Source organism: Erythranthe guttata, chromosome 3, assembly GCF_056151865.1.
Source record: "Erythranthe guttata isolate IM_541 chromosome 3, IM_541, whole genome shotgun sequence".
NCBI classification, from domain to species: domain Eukaryota; kingdom Viridiplantae; phylum Streptophyta; class Magnoliopsida; order Lamiales; family Phrymaceae; genus Erythranthe; species Erythranthe guttata.
The window spans coordinates 1,089,506-1,101,751 of record NC_142535.1 but is presented as its reverse complement, the minus strand read 5'-3'; the positions used below and the strand labels follow the sequence as shown (position 1 = coordinate 1,101,751).

The 12,246-nt window shown below is 33.8% G+C and overlaps 2 protein-coding genes across 6 annotated transcripts; one reads left to right on the top strand and one right to left on the bottom strand.

Moving 5' to 3' along the window:
- The first annotated feature begins 430 nt into the window (after window positions 1-430).
- On the top strand, window positions 431-7,611 carry LOC105965916 (1,4-alpha-glucan-branching enzyme). Of its 2 annotated transcripts, XM_012990466.2 has the most exons (14): window positions 431-856; window positions 2,111-2,230; window positions 2,510-2,717; window positions 2,968-3,037; window positions 3,542-3,811; window positions 4,052-4,958; window positions 5,293-5,409; window positions 5,510-5,572; window positions 5,886-5,993; window positions 6,197-6,298; window positions 6,470-6,537; window positions 6,671-6,752; window positions 7,020-7,136; window positions 7,362-7,611. In XM_012990466.2, the coding sequence occupies exons 1-14, from the start codon at window positions 779-781 to the stop codon at window positions 7,503-7,505; spliced, it is 2,454 nt and encodes an 817-aa protein (XP_012845920.2). In that variant the 5' UTR covers window positions 431-778; the 3' UTR covers window positions 7,506-7,611. The 2 variants fall into 2 exon arrangements, with proteins under 2 accessions (XP_012845920.2, XP_088671485.1); XM_088815359.1 differs by lacking the exon at window positions 2,111-2,230 and having other exon boundaries at window positions 673-856.
- A 324-nt stretch (window positions 7,612-7,935) lies between these two features.
- LOC105965915 (cyclin-B2-4) lies at window positions 7,936-11,832 on the bottom strand. 4 transcript variants are annotated; one of them, XM_012990463.2, is made up of 12 exons: window positions 11,351-11,832; window positions 11,086-11,171; window positions 10,856-11,000; window positions 10,700-10,759; window positions 10,564-10,600; window positions 10,321-10,452; window positions 10,087-10,227; window positions 9,910-9,999; window positions 9,005-9,226; window positions 8,816-8,914; window positions 8,510-8,688; window positions 7,936-8,374 (listed from the first exon to the last, which is right to left on the bottom strand). In XM_012990463.2, the coding sequence occupies exons 2-12, from the start codon at window positions 11,135-11,137 to the stop codon at window positions 8,218-8,220; spliced, it is 1,314 nt and encodes a 437-aa protein (XP_012845917.2). In that variant the 5' UTR covers window positions 11,138-11,171; window positions 11,351-11,832; the 3' UTR covers window positions 7,936-8,217. The 4 variants fall into 4 exon arrangements, with proteins under 4 accessions (XP_012845917.2, XP_012845919.2, XP_012845918.2 ...); XM_012990465.2 differs by having other exon boundaries at window positions 10,856-10,967; window positions 11,351-11,695; XM_012990464.2 differs by having other exon boundaries at window positions 11,086-11,168; window positions 11,351-11,614.
- Window positions 11,833-12,246: the final 414 nt, after the last annotated feature.

Here is a 12,246-nt window from a genome sequence, read left to right as displayed (position 1 = left end):
TAATCACATAAGTTCTAAAATTGTCGGAAAAAAAAATTGGGAGTTGTCGTGAATGAGGCGAAGTGTGTGGAGAAAAAATATATTAGGGCTTTACGTTAATGAAAAATAGCGCTGAGAAAAAAACATTAGACTATACGAAATGACTTATAAAGTAAAATATAACTACATATTTAATTAGTTTTTTACTGAGTAAAATAAGCATATATTGTTTATTCTCAAGGTTCGTTTTTTCTGAATTACTTCTGAAATTAATATAGATTGATCAAACTTTTGTCCTTTTCCCATTTCAGGCGGTTTTGCTAGAATAGGCAATAACAAGATAAAAAAATTGAAATTATAATTTATTTCTATATACTTCAAATTCCAATCTAGCAAAAGCAAAAAAATCGGATATAGGAGTTTAAAAAATCGAAAAGATCAAAAATGTTCCGAAATTGGAAATTTTCAGATCGAAATTGACGGAATATTGAAATTTCCAATCCAAAGTTGGTTGATCATTTAATTATCTATCATAACTCATAAGTGAGTTTTCACTTTTCATCTCTTTTTTCTTTTGACAAATTCCAGCTAGAAGGGTAAATATGTCAAATAGTACGAATTTGATCTGGCGTTAAGTTAATCTCTCTGGCATTAACAGAAACTTTCCTAATAAATTATAGTCGAGAAAATGCCATGTCATGTCATGTGAGAAATGTTCAATTCGTGCGTTCTCTCTCTTTCTTCTTTCTCTCTCTACACACTACAGTTCCTTCTCTAAACTGATTTCCTGAGAGAGAAAATGTACAGTTCCTGCAATCTTCTCTCTACGCCTGCACTTAGGTCTTCGTTTCCGCTCTCCAGTGAAGAATCCGCAGCGGTAAATTCAATTTTATTTCATGTTATTTTTTTTCTCCATTATTTCTTCGTTTGGTAATTGAATTTCTGTTTATTTTCATCGATCTTTGTCTCAAATTGATTTTCATGGAGCTTGCTTAATAATAGTGGCGATATGCAGATTTTTTATTTTTATTTTTTTTGTTACATAATATCCCTATTTTTTCTGGCAATTTCATTTTTGTGAAATTACCGGAGAAAAAAAAATTATCAAGTGAAGAAATATAAGTGGAAATGAAGCTAAAAAGTTATGGTTTAATTATTGAATCAGATTTCTGTGGAATGATTGATTTATGAAAAGTTAACTTTGGAAGTGCGGTCGGTTGATCCGTACGATTAGGCGTATGGTTTGAGCTTCTTACTGTATGGATCATACTTTAGGAGATGACTTATTATGTGTATGTACATGATCGATTTGGTGCTATGATGCACGGAAACTTCAACCCACACGCGTTTCCACGTTTCGGAAACCGAAACTCAATGACACCTGTCGGAAGCGTTTCGGGGCCGTTTCCATGAATATTTAAAAGTTTCGGGGACGTTTCTGGTAATAATGAAAAATTGGAAACGCGTTTCCACACAAAATAAATCCAAATTTCATTTTGAATAAAAGCTCCGAATTGCATATGCTTAAAAAAAATCTTAAATATTATTATATTACGTCGCCTTTTCACTTCTAGTAGTGTTTTAATATTTTTGTAGATGTTAATTCCATACTAAAATAAATTTATATGCCCCGAATGTAATTTGTGGAATGATATTAAACATTAATTTTTAGAAATTATGAATCCACCCCTATATTTTTATTATTTACACATTTCCCCCACGTTCCCGTATCCAACTGTTTGGAAAATGGAGTTTCCCCGTGTCCGAGTTCTCGTGTCCGTGCTACATAGATTCGGTGTGATCGTTCAAAGGGCTGATTAGACTTTAGTTTTTCTTTGAATTAAGGTGTGTAGTATAAAAAGGTCATACATAGTCAGAAAAGAAGGAAAAAAGAAAAAAAATAGACTGGAAATCGGAAAATAGGGAAATCCCACGACTAACATGAAAATGGTTTGGGAAGAGACAAATTTCTTAAATTTTTTAGTTTGCTAATTTGTTTCTGGATGAGAGACAAATGTCTGTTTTCTATTGCTTTTTTCGTTGAAATGCGGTGGAAGGAATTTTGATTTAGATTATAGTAAATATAGTCGAGTAGTTGTAATGGAGACTTATTTTGAGTTTTGTTTGACAGGCTCCAATCAGTGGTAGGTGTATAAAAAAGCAACCGTCTGGAGTCAGTGTTATCTCCAAAAAACTGCTATCTAATAATAGCAGAGCTATTTCCCCATATAATTTTATATCACATGGAAAGGTATGCCGTGATGTTTGATATTTATATTTCTTAGTATTGAAAGATTGTGACAACAATACAAAAAAAGGATTACATTTAATCGATGCATCATGGTTTTTGTAGTATGAATATCTCAAATCATACTTTAATGGATTATCCTGCATCAAGCAATGAAAAGTACTAGCACATAATAAGTACCTCTGCGCACATGAATGTATTAGAAACAATGCATTGGTAAATTGTATCTATTTTTTCTGCATACTGAGAGTTAAATAGTTCCGTTTTGAACTTTTCTATTAGGTGTGCGGTTCATCTATGTCAGCAGTTCTGATCGACGACCATTCTACGGTAGTAAATATGGAGGAAGGCACTGAAAACATTGGCCTCTTAAGTTTAGATCCAGGTTTGGAAGCTTATAAAGATCATTTCAGATACAGAGTAAGGAGATATGCAGATCAGAAAAAGCTCATTGAAAAACATGAAGGAAGCCTTGAAGAATTTTCACAAGGTAATACGATGGAAATTGAAATGCAGGGGAATTGCTTCGCATATATGTTTAAATTATTTAAAGTGTACAGTTCAGATTCTCCTCTACCTTGCAACTTAACATATCAAACTTCTATATTAGTTTTATATTTTGTACAACTGATACTTTTATAAACCGTTGCAATTTTATGAGATCAAAGGATTTTATAAATTGAATTCTTCACTGTAGAAGATGCCATTATGTTGAATGCTAATCATACTACTATATTTAGGTTATTTGAAATTTGGGTTTAACCGAGAAGAAGGTGGCATTGTGTACCGTGAATGGGCCCCAGCTGCAGAGTGAGTATGTTGATCTCATAGATAGATATACGAGTTTTCATTTAATATCCTTTATTTTTGTCTACGTGTACGCGCTTCTACAAAGTGTGAGTCCTAGAAAGTGTTTGTTTTCAATTGCCAGAAGTCATTCGTGCCTTTACTTAGTACTCTTGATTAATAACAAATACGACCTTTGAGATGAAGAAAACATTTAGATTTCTAAATCCTCTAAGCTACTTAGACCTAATCCTGGACCTTACAATGTCCCAACTAAAATAAAATTTAGCCAAGAAATAGTATTTTGATGAATTAACTCTTTGTATGAACTGGGTCAAAATAAACTGAAAAAACATATTTAAGTTAATAGGTTGACAGGGTGAAATTGAGATAATTTTCTATCAACGTAGAATCAAAGAGACCTATATACACATGTTTCTGCACATGCAACACATGTGATCTTTCTAATGTTGACTTAATTGTCTCATTCTAGTTGATAGCCTCACATTTAACTTGTTTGTAACTCAGGGAAGCACAAGTTATTGGTGATTTTAACGGGTGGGATGGTTCTGGCCACAAGATGGTGAAAAATGAATTTGGTGTATGGAGTATCACGATTCCTGATTTTTCTGGGAATCCAGCCATTCCACACAATTCAAGAGTCAAGTTCAGGTTTAAGCATAGCAATGGAGTATGGGTTGACCGAATCCCTGCCTGGATAACGTACGCGACTCAGGATCCTACAAGATTCGCTGCACCTTATGATGGTGTATACTGGGACCCACCACCTTCAGAGAGGTATTCCAAAAGCAACTAAAATATAAAGATTGAAACAAGCATTTTCAGCTACAGACTTAAAGTTTACAAGTTTCTGTAGGTCTACAAAAGTTCTTCCATCAGTAAAGTATTCTATCACCAAATCCAAGAAAGTTCTTGATTAAGTTTGAAATTTTAATTGGAGAAAAAGCATGGCATTAACGATATTCTCCAAAGTAATTAGACATCAGTAAACAATCTCACATATCATTAGCCATGCAGGTACCAGTTCAAACACCCTCGTCCACCTAAACCGGCCGCACCACGAATATATGAAGCGCACGTTGGAATGAGTAGTTCGGAGCCCCGTATAAATACATATAGGGAGTTTGCAGACGACATTTTGCCTCGTATTCGAGCAAACAATTATAATACAGTCCAGTTGATGGCTGTAATGGAGCATTCCTACTACGCATCGTTTGGATATCACGTCACAAACTTCTTCGCAGTGAGCAGTCGATCCGGGACCCCAGAAGACCTTAAGTATTTGATTGATAAAGCACATAGCTTAGGTCTTCAAGTATTGATGGATGTGGTTCACAGCCATGCAAGTAACAATATCACTGATGGACTTAACGGTTTTGATGTTGGACAAAGCTCTCAAGATTCTTACTTTCACACTGGAGATCGAGGCTATCACAAATTGTGGGATAGCAGAGTATTCAACTATGCCAATTGGGAGGTCCTCCGATTCCTTCTGTCGAATCTGAGGTGGTGGCTGGATGAGTTTAAGTTTGATGGATTTCGATTTGATGGAGTGACATCGATGTTGTACCATCATCATGGAATAAACATGGGGTTCACTGGGAACTATAGTGAGTACTTTAGTGAGTCCACAGATGTCGATGCTGTGGTTTATATGATGTTGGCTAATAATTTAATACACAGTATCTTGCCTGATGCAACTGTGATTGCTGAAGATGTTTCCGGAATGCCTGGACTTAGCCGACCTGTGTTCGAGGGCGGGATTGGATTTGACTACCGCCTGGCAATGGCCGTTCCTGACAAATGGATTGACTATTTGAAGAATAAGAATGACGAAGAATGGTCAGTGGGTGATATATCATGGAGTTTGACAAATAGGAGATACACTGAAAAGTGTATAGCATATGCTGAGAGTCATGACCAGGTACTGTACAGCTCAACTCGAACCAAAAAATGTATCTCTTATTCGGGTCTCACTTTATGGACCCTCTACTTCTATTTTACTCTGATTATACCTAAAAATATCACTACGTTTTTCTGTTACATCATTGTGTGTCGGTGTCTCTCTTCCAATATATTGACTGTTTGTCCCAGTGGCCCTTTTGCTAAATTTAGTTTCTAGGAAAAATAAAATACTGAATAAATCTGCCAATCTCGTGTAGTGGGGATCTCTTAAATAATTTGATATCGATTTCCATCTCTTTCAGCACTAATTTCTCCTGTACTGATAATATTACGTGTTCTTATTCCATGAATAGGCTATTGTGGGTGATAAAACAATTGCATTTTCCCTGATGGATAAAGAAATGTATTCTGGTATGTCCTGTTTGACCAAAGCTTCTCCAGTAATTGAGCGTGGAATTGCACTTCACAAGGTTATTTAAACAATTTTGTATTCATTGTGCATTAGAGATGGTGACTTCGTTTCTTGTCCGAAGCACATGTCATAAAATTGTTATATTTTTTTTTCTGCAGATGATTCATTTCTTAACAATGGCATTAGGAGGAGAGGGTTATCTTAATTTCATGGGAAATGAGGTAGGCAGACTTTATTGTAGATGATGAAGATTGATAGTGGATAGATTGCTTAATGTTTATAAATAAGAGAACTGAGTAAGGTTGCAAATATTGCACATCACTTTCTTATTATGTAATGTTGTTAACAATTGGAAGAAAGTTTAATAAGTTAAAAACTGTTTTAAAAGAATTGCTCATTAAGTAGCCAATCGTCTAGAAAGAGTTCCTTACATAAAATAGGCAAATATATAATTTTTAACTTTCACAGTTACAGTAGTTCTTTGTCCAGTCTTTCAACAGCAATGAAATATTATCTAATCAATATTTATTGTAGTTTGGGCATCCAGATTGGATAGACTTCCCTAGAGAAGGCAATGGTTGGAGTTCTGATAAGTGCAGACGCCAATGGGATCTCGTGGATACAGATCATCTAAGATTCAAGGTCCATTTTCGGTGCCATTAAATGCATTTTTTTATTATGATTTTGTGCTTTTCAGACATTGATTCGAAGTCCATTTTCAGTGCCATCTATTATTAATCACAAAAGTTTATGACTTGCACAGAAGAGGAAAAAAAACGAGAGCTCTATCCAATCCAATTTTCCAGGCAATAACTAACATTCTCTACTGTGATTGTAAAATGCAGTTTCTGAATGCTTTTGACAGAGCCATGAATTTGCTTGATGAAAAATTTAAGTTTCTCGCATCAGCAAAACAGATTGTGAGTAGCACGGATGAAGTTCGAAAGGTAACAGTAGTTTTATTAGATAGAATCAAAGCTTTCTAGCACGGATATATTTTAACTTTTGTTGCAAAAAGAGCTTCTGATAACTTGCTTCAGTGTTTCGGAAATGGTACTTTCATATGACATTCAGAAATAAATTCAATATTTTAATATTTTTTTATATGTTCATTACAGGTCATTGTTTTCGAACGTGGGGATCTAGTATTTGTGTTTAACTTCCACCCAGAAAATACATATGAAGGGTATACTTCTTATTAAGAAATTGAATTGTCCGGCTCCATTTTTATACATTTTGAGTGAAAACACAACTTAAAATCTTCAGTTTACTATTCTTTTGTTTTGATGAAATATTCTTAACAAAACGTCCTTGTACAGGTACAAAGTCGGTTGTGACTTGCCAGGAAAATATAGAGTTGCTTTGGACAGTGATGCTTGGGAATTCGGCGGACCTGGAAGAGTAAGAACATTTGTACAAATCCCTCTCTCCGAACAAGAAAAATATTAGTGTTGATTTGGTGAAGGGCTTCATCGAAATAATTGAAAAGATGTCAAACTTGTAAATAAGTTCGCTCAAAAGTTTCTTGTTTTCATTTCTGTAAATGCATCATTTGAATGTGCCTAAGCTTTACAAAAATATGACCACATTGCTGCTACTTATTAAAGTGTTAAAAAGTTTAGATATTCGGGTAATTCATTTTTATCAAGCCGTTATATATATTGACAGGTGAGCCACGACGTGGACCATTTCACAACCCCGGAAGGTGTACCTGGTGTTCCTGAAACAAATTTTAATAACCGTCCCAATTCCTTCAAAGTGCTTTCTCCTCCTCGTACATGTGTGGTATGTTTTTTTTTTTTTTAATCTTTGCACCTTTTGAATATTCTCTCAGGCCTTATTGCATCTTTTTAATGAGAAATGTAATTGCAAAGTAGAATTTTTTATTTTCAATTTCGGTGGGATGATAAAAATACTGAGAGCAGTAACCAAATTAAGCGGCGGTTCACTTAATTCACTTGTATCTTTCGATTTGAATCTGGTAGTTAGCAGATTGAGTAAATTGTGCAGGTTTATAATAGAGTAGAAGAGGGAGTAAACGAGGATTCGTCGAAAAGTGCAGCAGCACAAGTGGTGGAAACTGAAAATAGTAAAGATGAACTTGTTAAGAAGCTACTAGTACCACTGCTAGATGATCATCAGTCAGATGACTGACCATCTTCTTCTGCCTTATTTCTATCTCTCCGCTTAAAAAAATAATTAAAAGTAGTGATTTTATCATCTTTTTATATACAATAAACTCAATTCTTATGCTTTTTTATCTTTCAATTATATCATTTTTTGTTTGAAAAATAATAATAATAATAATAAGGTCAAATTACGAAAAAATCCATTATGCTTGAGGGGGTGGTTTTCGTAATTTGACCTCAGGGGTGGCGTAATTTACCTTCATGGAGATTCATTTAACTTATATTACTTGCCAAATGCATTCATTAGTGGGTTGATTTTCGTAGATGCTGCATTATGTGAAAGAACGTGTTACTTTAAATCTACGAAACAATCACACGAGTACCATGATCGTCGTACTCGCTTCGTGTAGAGGCATAGTTATATGAATATCCAATAATAGCAAGGGGAAAGTAGATGAAAATGAATAAACCAGATTTATTATAAACAAGAAAGAAAAGAAAGGGAATTTTCTTGGAGAAAATTACATTATAAATCCATCCCATCAGAAAGAGAGCAGTTAAAAAAAAGTCGAGAGAAAATCGAAAACTAAGGGGGCAACTTGTGTTGCTCAATATTACCCAACCACCCCCCACAAACCCCAAAATACACACACAGACAGACAGACAGAAGCAAACTACATCATTGTTGTTACATTGCATTTGACCATCAAATTAATAGTAGTAATCCCCCCTTCTATTTAGTTTGTTAGTAATTCATCATCAATGAGAAAAACCGCAGGTTTCGCCTTTGATGCATATCCGTATTTCGATGTAGCGTACTTCTTCTGCACACCGTTCAGCTTCCCACCACTTCCCGCCTTCTGATGGAAACTTACCATCAGTCTTGCACATTCTCTACACACATAAATATAAAAATAAAAATCAAGAATATATTAACACAGAGAGAGAGAGAGAGAGAGAGAGAGAGAGAGAGAGAGAGAGAGAGAGAGAGAGAGAGAGAGAGAGAGAGAGAGAGGTGTAGTTAATTACAGGAGCTGATCTTGGTTGTAATTTGTGTGCCTCTCACTTGTCTTGCTCCACACCTTACTTCCACTAAGAGTAGATTGAGCAGTAAAGATTGCAGCAGCTGCTAACAAAGAAGGCGGGAATCGAAGCATCTCGTACTCAACCAGGCACAGTTCGATTATGAAGTACGATAGCAGCTCCAACTAAGTACAGTTCAGGTTCATTAGAAGAAAAAAAAGTTTCCCATTAATCGGTGAAAATCGAAGTTATATCTATCATACTTTAAAAACACAAAAAAAAAAAAAAAAGAAAGGAAAAAAAAAAACCAACCGTTTTATCGGATTCAGCAGCTTTCAAGAATCGCCTCATGAACACGTATGGAGTTGGCACCGACATATTGAACTGTAAGGTATTGACCATCAACTTCTCCTACACCACAAAGCAAAAAAAAAAAAGTTAAAAAAGAAATTTACGTAAAAAGATTCAATTTTTTATCGAACAATCGAATTATAAAAATACCATATCAAGCACTTCTTGTCTCGAATAAGCTTTGTCGGATATAAGTATAAGATCCTCCACAACTGGCACAGAAACTTCTTCATACTTGCAGGCTAAGAGCATAGCAGTAACACCAACTAATTGCAGTTTCTTCCTCACAACCGATTGAACCGCTAGAAATCTATCGATCAGATTTACGGTTAAATATAACGTCTCATCCATCAGTTCGAACTTGTAATGCACCTATAACACACACACATATACAACATTTAAAATGTCAATAAATCTTGCAAAAATAAAAAATCAAAAATAAAATCCACATTCTTCGAATTATTTACGGGGTTGGACACTATTAGTAGAAAAGATTTGATTTTTTTAACAAAAATCCACATTCTTCGAATTATTTACGGGGTTCGACACTATTAGTAGAAAAGATTCGATTTTTTTACAAAAAATCACATTCGTCGAATTATTTAAGGGGTTCGACACTAATAGTAGAAAAAATCGACTTTTTTAACAAAAAAATCACATTCTTCGAATTATTTACGGGGTTCGACACTGTTAGTAGAAAATATTCGATTTTTTAACAAAAATCCACATTCTTCAAATTATTTAAGGGGTCGACACTATTAGTGGAAACGATTCGATTGTTAAAATTCACATTCTTCGAATTATTTAAGGGGTTGACACTATTAGTAAAGAAGATTCGATATTTTGACAAAAAATCACATTCTTCGAATTATTTACGGGGTTCGACACTATTAGTAAAAAAGATTCGATATTTTAACAAAAATTCACATTCTTCGAATTATTTACGGGGTTCGACACTACAAGTAAAAAAAATTCGATTTTCTTAACAAAATTCACATTCTTCGAACTATTTAAGGGGTTCGACACTATTAGTAAAAAAAAGATTCGATTTTTACCTCAATCAGCCAGTCAATAAGAATACCTCTCATTCTTTCATTAATGTCGAATTGCTGCGACATATAGTTTGTCGGCACACAGCTTGAGCTCTGCAAATCAAATTCCACACATTCAAGAAAATATAAAAACATATATATATATTTATATGTGTATGTATATAAATAAAGATAATTCACCTCAGTTTTCTTGTAATAAGCATAAATGTCATCAATGTACTCAGTAACAGCAAGTGGATTTTTCTTATCAGAAATATCTATGTCGACTATCGCCTCCTCCAACTCCTCCTCGTTTACGTCTTCCATTTCGATTTCTGCATCCTAAAATCAAATTTAAAATAAAGGAATTAAAATCCAATATCCTAAATCAATTTTATTTATTTATTTAGTTATATAATAAATAAAATTTGCTACCATTCGATCAATCTCTTCGAGCATAGCTTCGGTGTGCTGCACGAACATCGGCACATCGTGGTCATCCACATTCTTGTATTCGTCTGCGTCGATTATAACGCAATCTTCGGAACTATTCGCACTCGAAACCACCTGCAATAAATAATAATAACACAATATTCAAATTCATCTTAGCCAAATTAAATCCACACAATTTTTTTTTTTTTAAATTAGAATTAAAGACAATATATTTCTTGCAATTACCTGCTGCTGTTTTCCAGCTAATTGTGCAGCAAATTTCCTGGAAATTCATCAAGAATATAAATATATTATTTATTTATCAAGATCAAGATCAAGAATATATTTTTAAGTACAACAAGAAAGGCGAGAATTAACGAACCTAGTAACGGGACGATGAATCGGAATAACGGGACATTTATTAGCAGCAGCTGCATTTTTCCTGATCAAGAAAATATTATTATTAATCAAAGAAACATGGGTTTTGAAAATCAAAAAAATTAAAAATTAAAAATTAAAAATAAAATAAAAATCTTACTCTTTAAGTATAGCTCTTTTATGAACAGCACAAGGGTAAGGAGGAGCTACAATGATGTTCTTGTTGATTGTACTCAACGCTCTTCGATTATTATTATTATTCCCATTTCCTCCTGTTAATTTTCCACCCCCACCCCTCATTAACCCTAATTCAATATTTAATCACACAATTAATTTAATCACACAATTATCAAATAATTTTAGGTTTAATTTAAGTATGAGACTACCTACCTTGAGTGTTTGAATGTCTGATCACACCGGAAAAATTCTCATCTGATCCCATCTTGATTCTCTCTTTCTCTCTCTAAAAACAGCTACTGCAAATTAAAAAAAATGATTTAATTCAAAATTAAATTAAATTAAAGGGATCAAACTAACATTTGAAAATAATTACAGATTCAGAAAAAAAGATTAAAAAAAATCAAGAATCGAGGATAATTAACAAAACCCCACATCAGAAAATATTTTTAAAAAAATTAAAAAAAATAAGGCCAACCTCCAAAATCAAGAATCCCAAATCCCAGAAAAAAAGTTTCGATTAATTCCGAATCGAAGGCTAGAACGAAAATCCCATCAAAATCAATCACTGGAGATTAAAAAGAAGCGATCTCTCTCTCTCTCTCTCTCTCTCTCTCTCTCTCTCTCTCTCTCTCTCTCTCTCTCTCTCTCGATGATCGAAATGCAGAGAAAAGAAGAAGGGGGTCGTCAATGGAGAAATTTGGAGAGAACGTAAACAGCGGATATATGTCTGCCCATACGTAAATCTTTTAATTTTAATTTTTCTCTTTTTCATATGTTTGAAAACAACGGCTAGTAAATTATGGCCGTTGGATGAAAGGTCGCGCTGTTCCTTGTTTGGCCCAACGGTTATATTTTCATCTTTGCCTTTACTCCACCCCCCCCTACCCCCCCACCCCCCATGTGCTTTTTTCAAAAGCTTATCAAGAACTTATTTTGTATTAAGTGCTTAATTCCTTCATTTTTTTTTTCTAGGTAACAAACAATTAATTAATATATGGTAATTAAATAAGCCTTTTTTTTTTGTTTAATTTTTTTTATTACAAAAATTGGTTTGGTTATAATTTGTTTGATATTCGGTATTTTATTCAAGTTGTAATCGACGATATTTCGTGACGAAGATTTTTTTATGATGGGGAAATTTTGTTTGCTAGAAAGAATGTGATTTTGTGTAGCTACCAAAAATTATTATCTTTCTTTCCTTGTATGTTATTTGATGAATAAATAAAATTACCTAATTATTTGAACTATTTTTTATTTTTTTCCCAAATTGAGCAATTTGAACAAGAATGTTTGAATGAGTCCAATCCCTAAGACAACTCATAAGGCCATAATCATGTGATTATGTAAATATGTGACAAGATCTACTTTTTT

What these genes read in the sequence shown, in the direction of transcription:
- LOC105965916 (XM_012990466.2), top strand. Translation starts at nt 779, where the DNA reads ATGTACAGTTCCTGCAATCTTCTCTCTACGCCTGCACTTAGGTCTTCG. An exon ending in CCAGTGAAGAATCCGCAGCG is followed by an intron (nt 857 to 2,110) that starts GTAAATTCAATT and finishes TTTGTTTGACAG; the next exon opens with GCTCCAATCAGTGGTAGGTG. An exon ending in ATTTTATATCACATGGAAAG is followed by an intron (nt 2,231 to 2,509) that starts GTATGCCGTGAT and finishes CTTTTCTATTAG; the next exon opens with GTGTGCGGTTCATCTATGTC.
- LOC105965915 (XM_012990463.2), bottom strand. Translation starts at nt 11,137, where the DNA reads ATGGGATCAGATGAGAATTTTTCCGGTGTGATCAGACATTCAAACACT. An exon ending in CTGCTGAATCCGATAAAACG is followed by an intron (nt 8,689 to 8,815) that starts GTTGGTTTTTTT and finishes AACTGTACTTAG; the next exon opens with TTGGAGCTGCTATCGTACTT. An exon ending in TACAACCAAGATCAGCTCCT is followed by an intron (nt 8,375 to 8,509) that starts GTAATTAACTAC and finishes TTATGTGTGTAG; the next exon opens with AGAATGTGCAAGACTGATGG.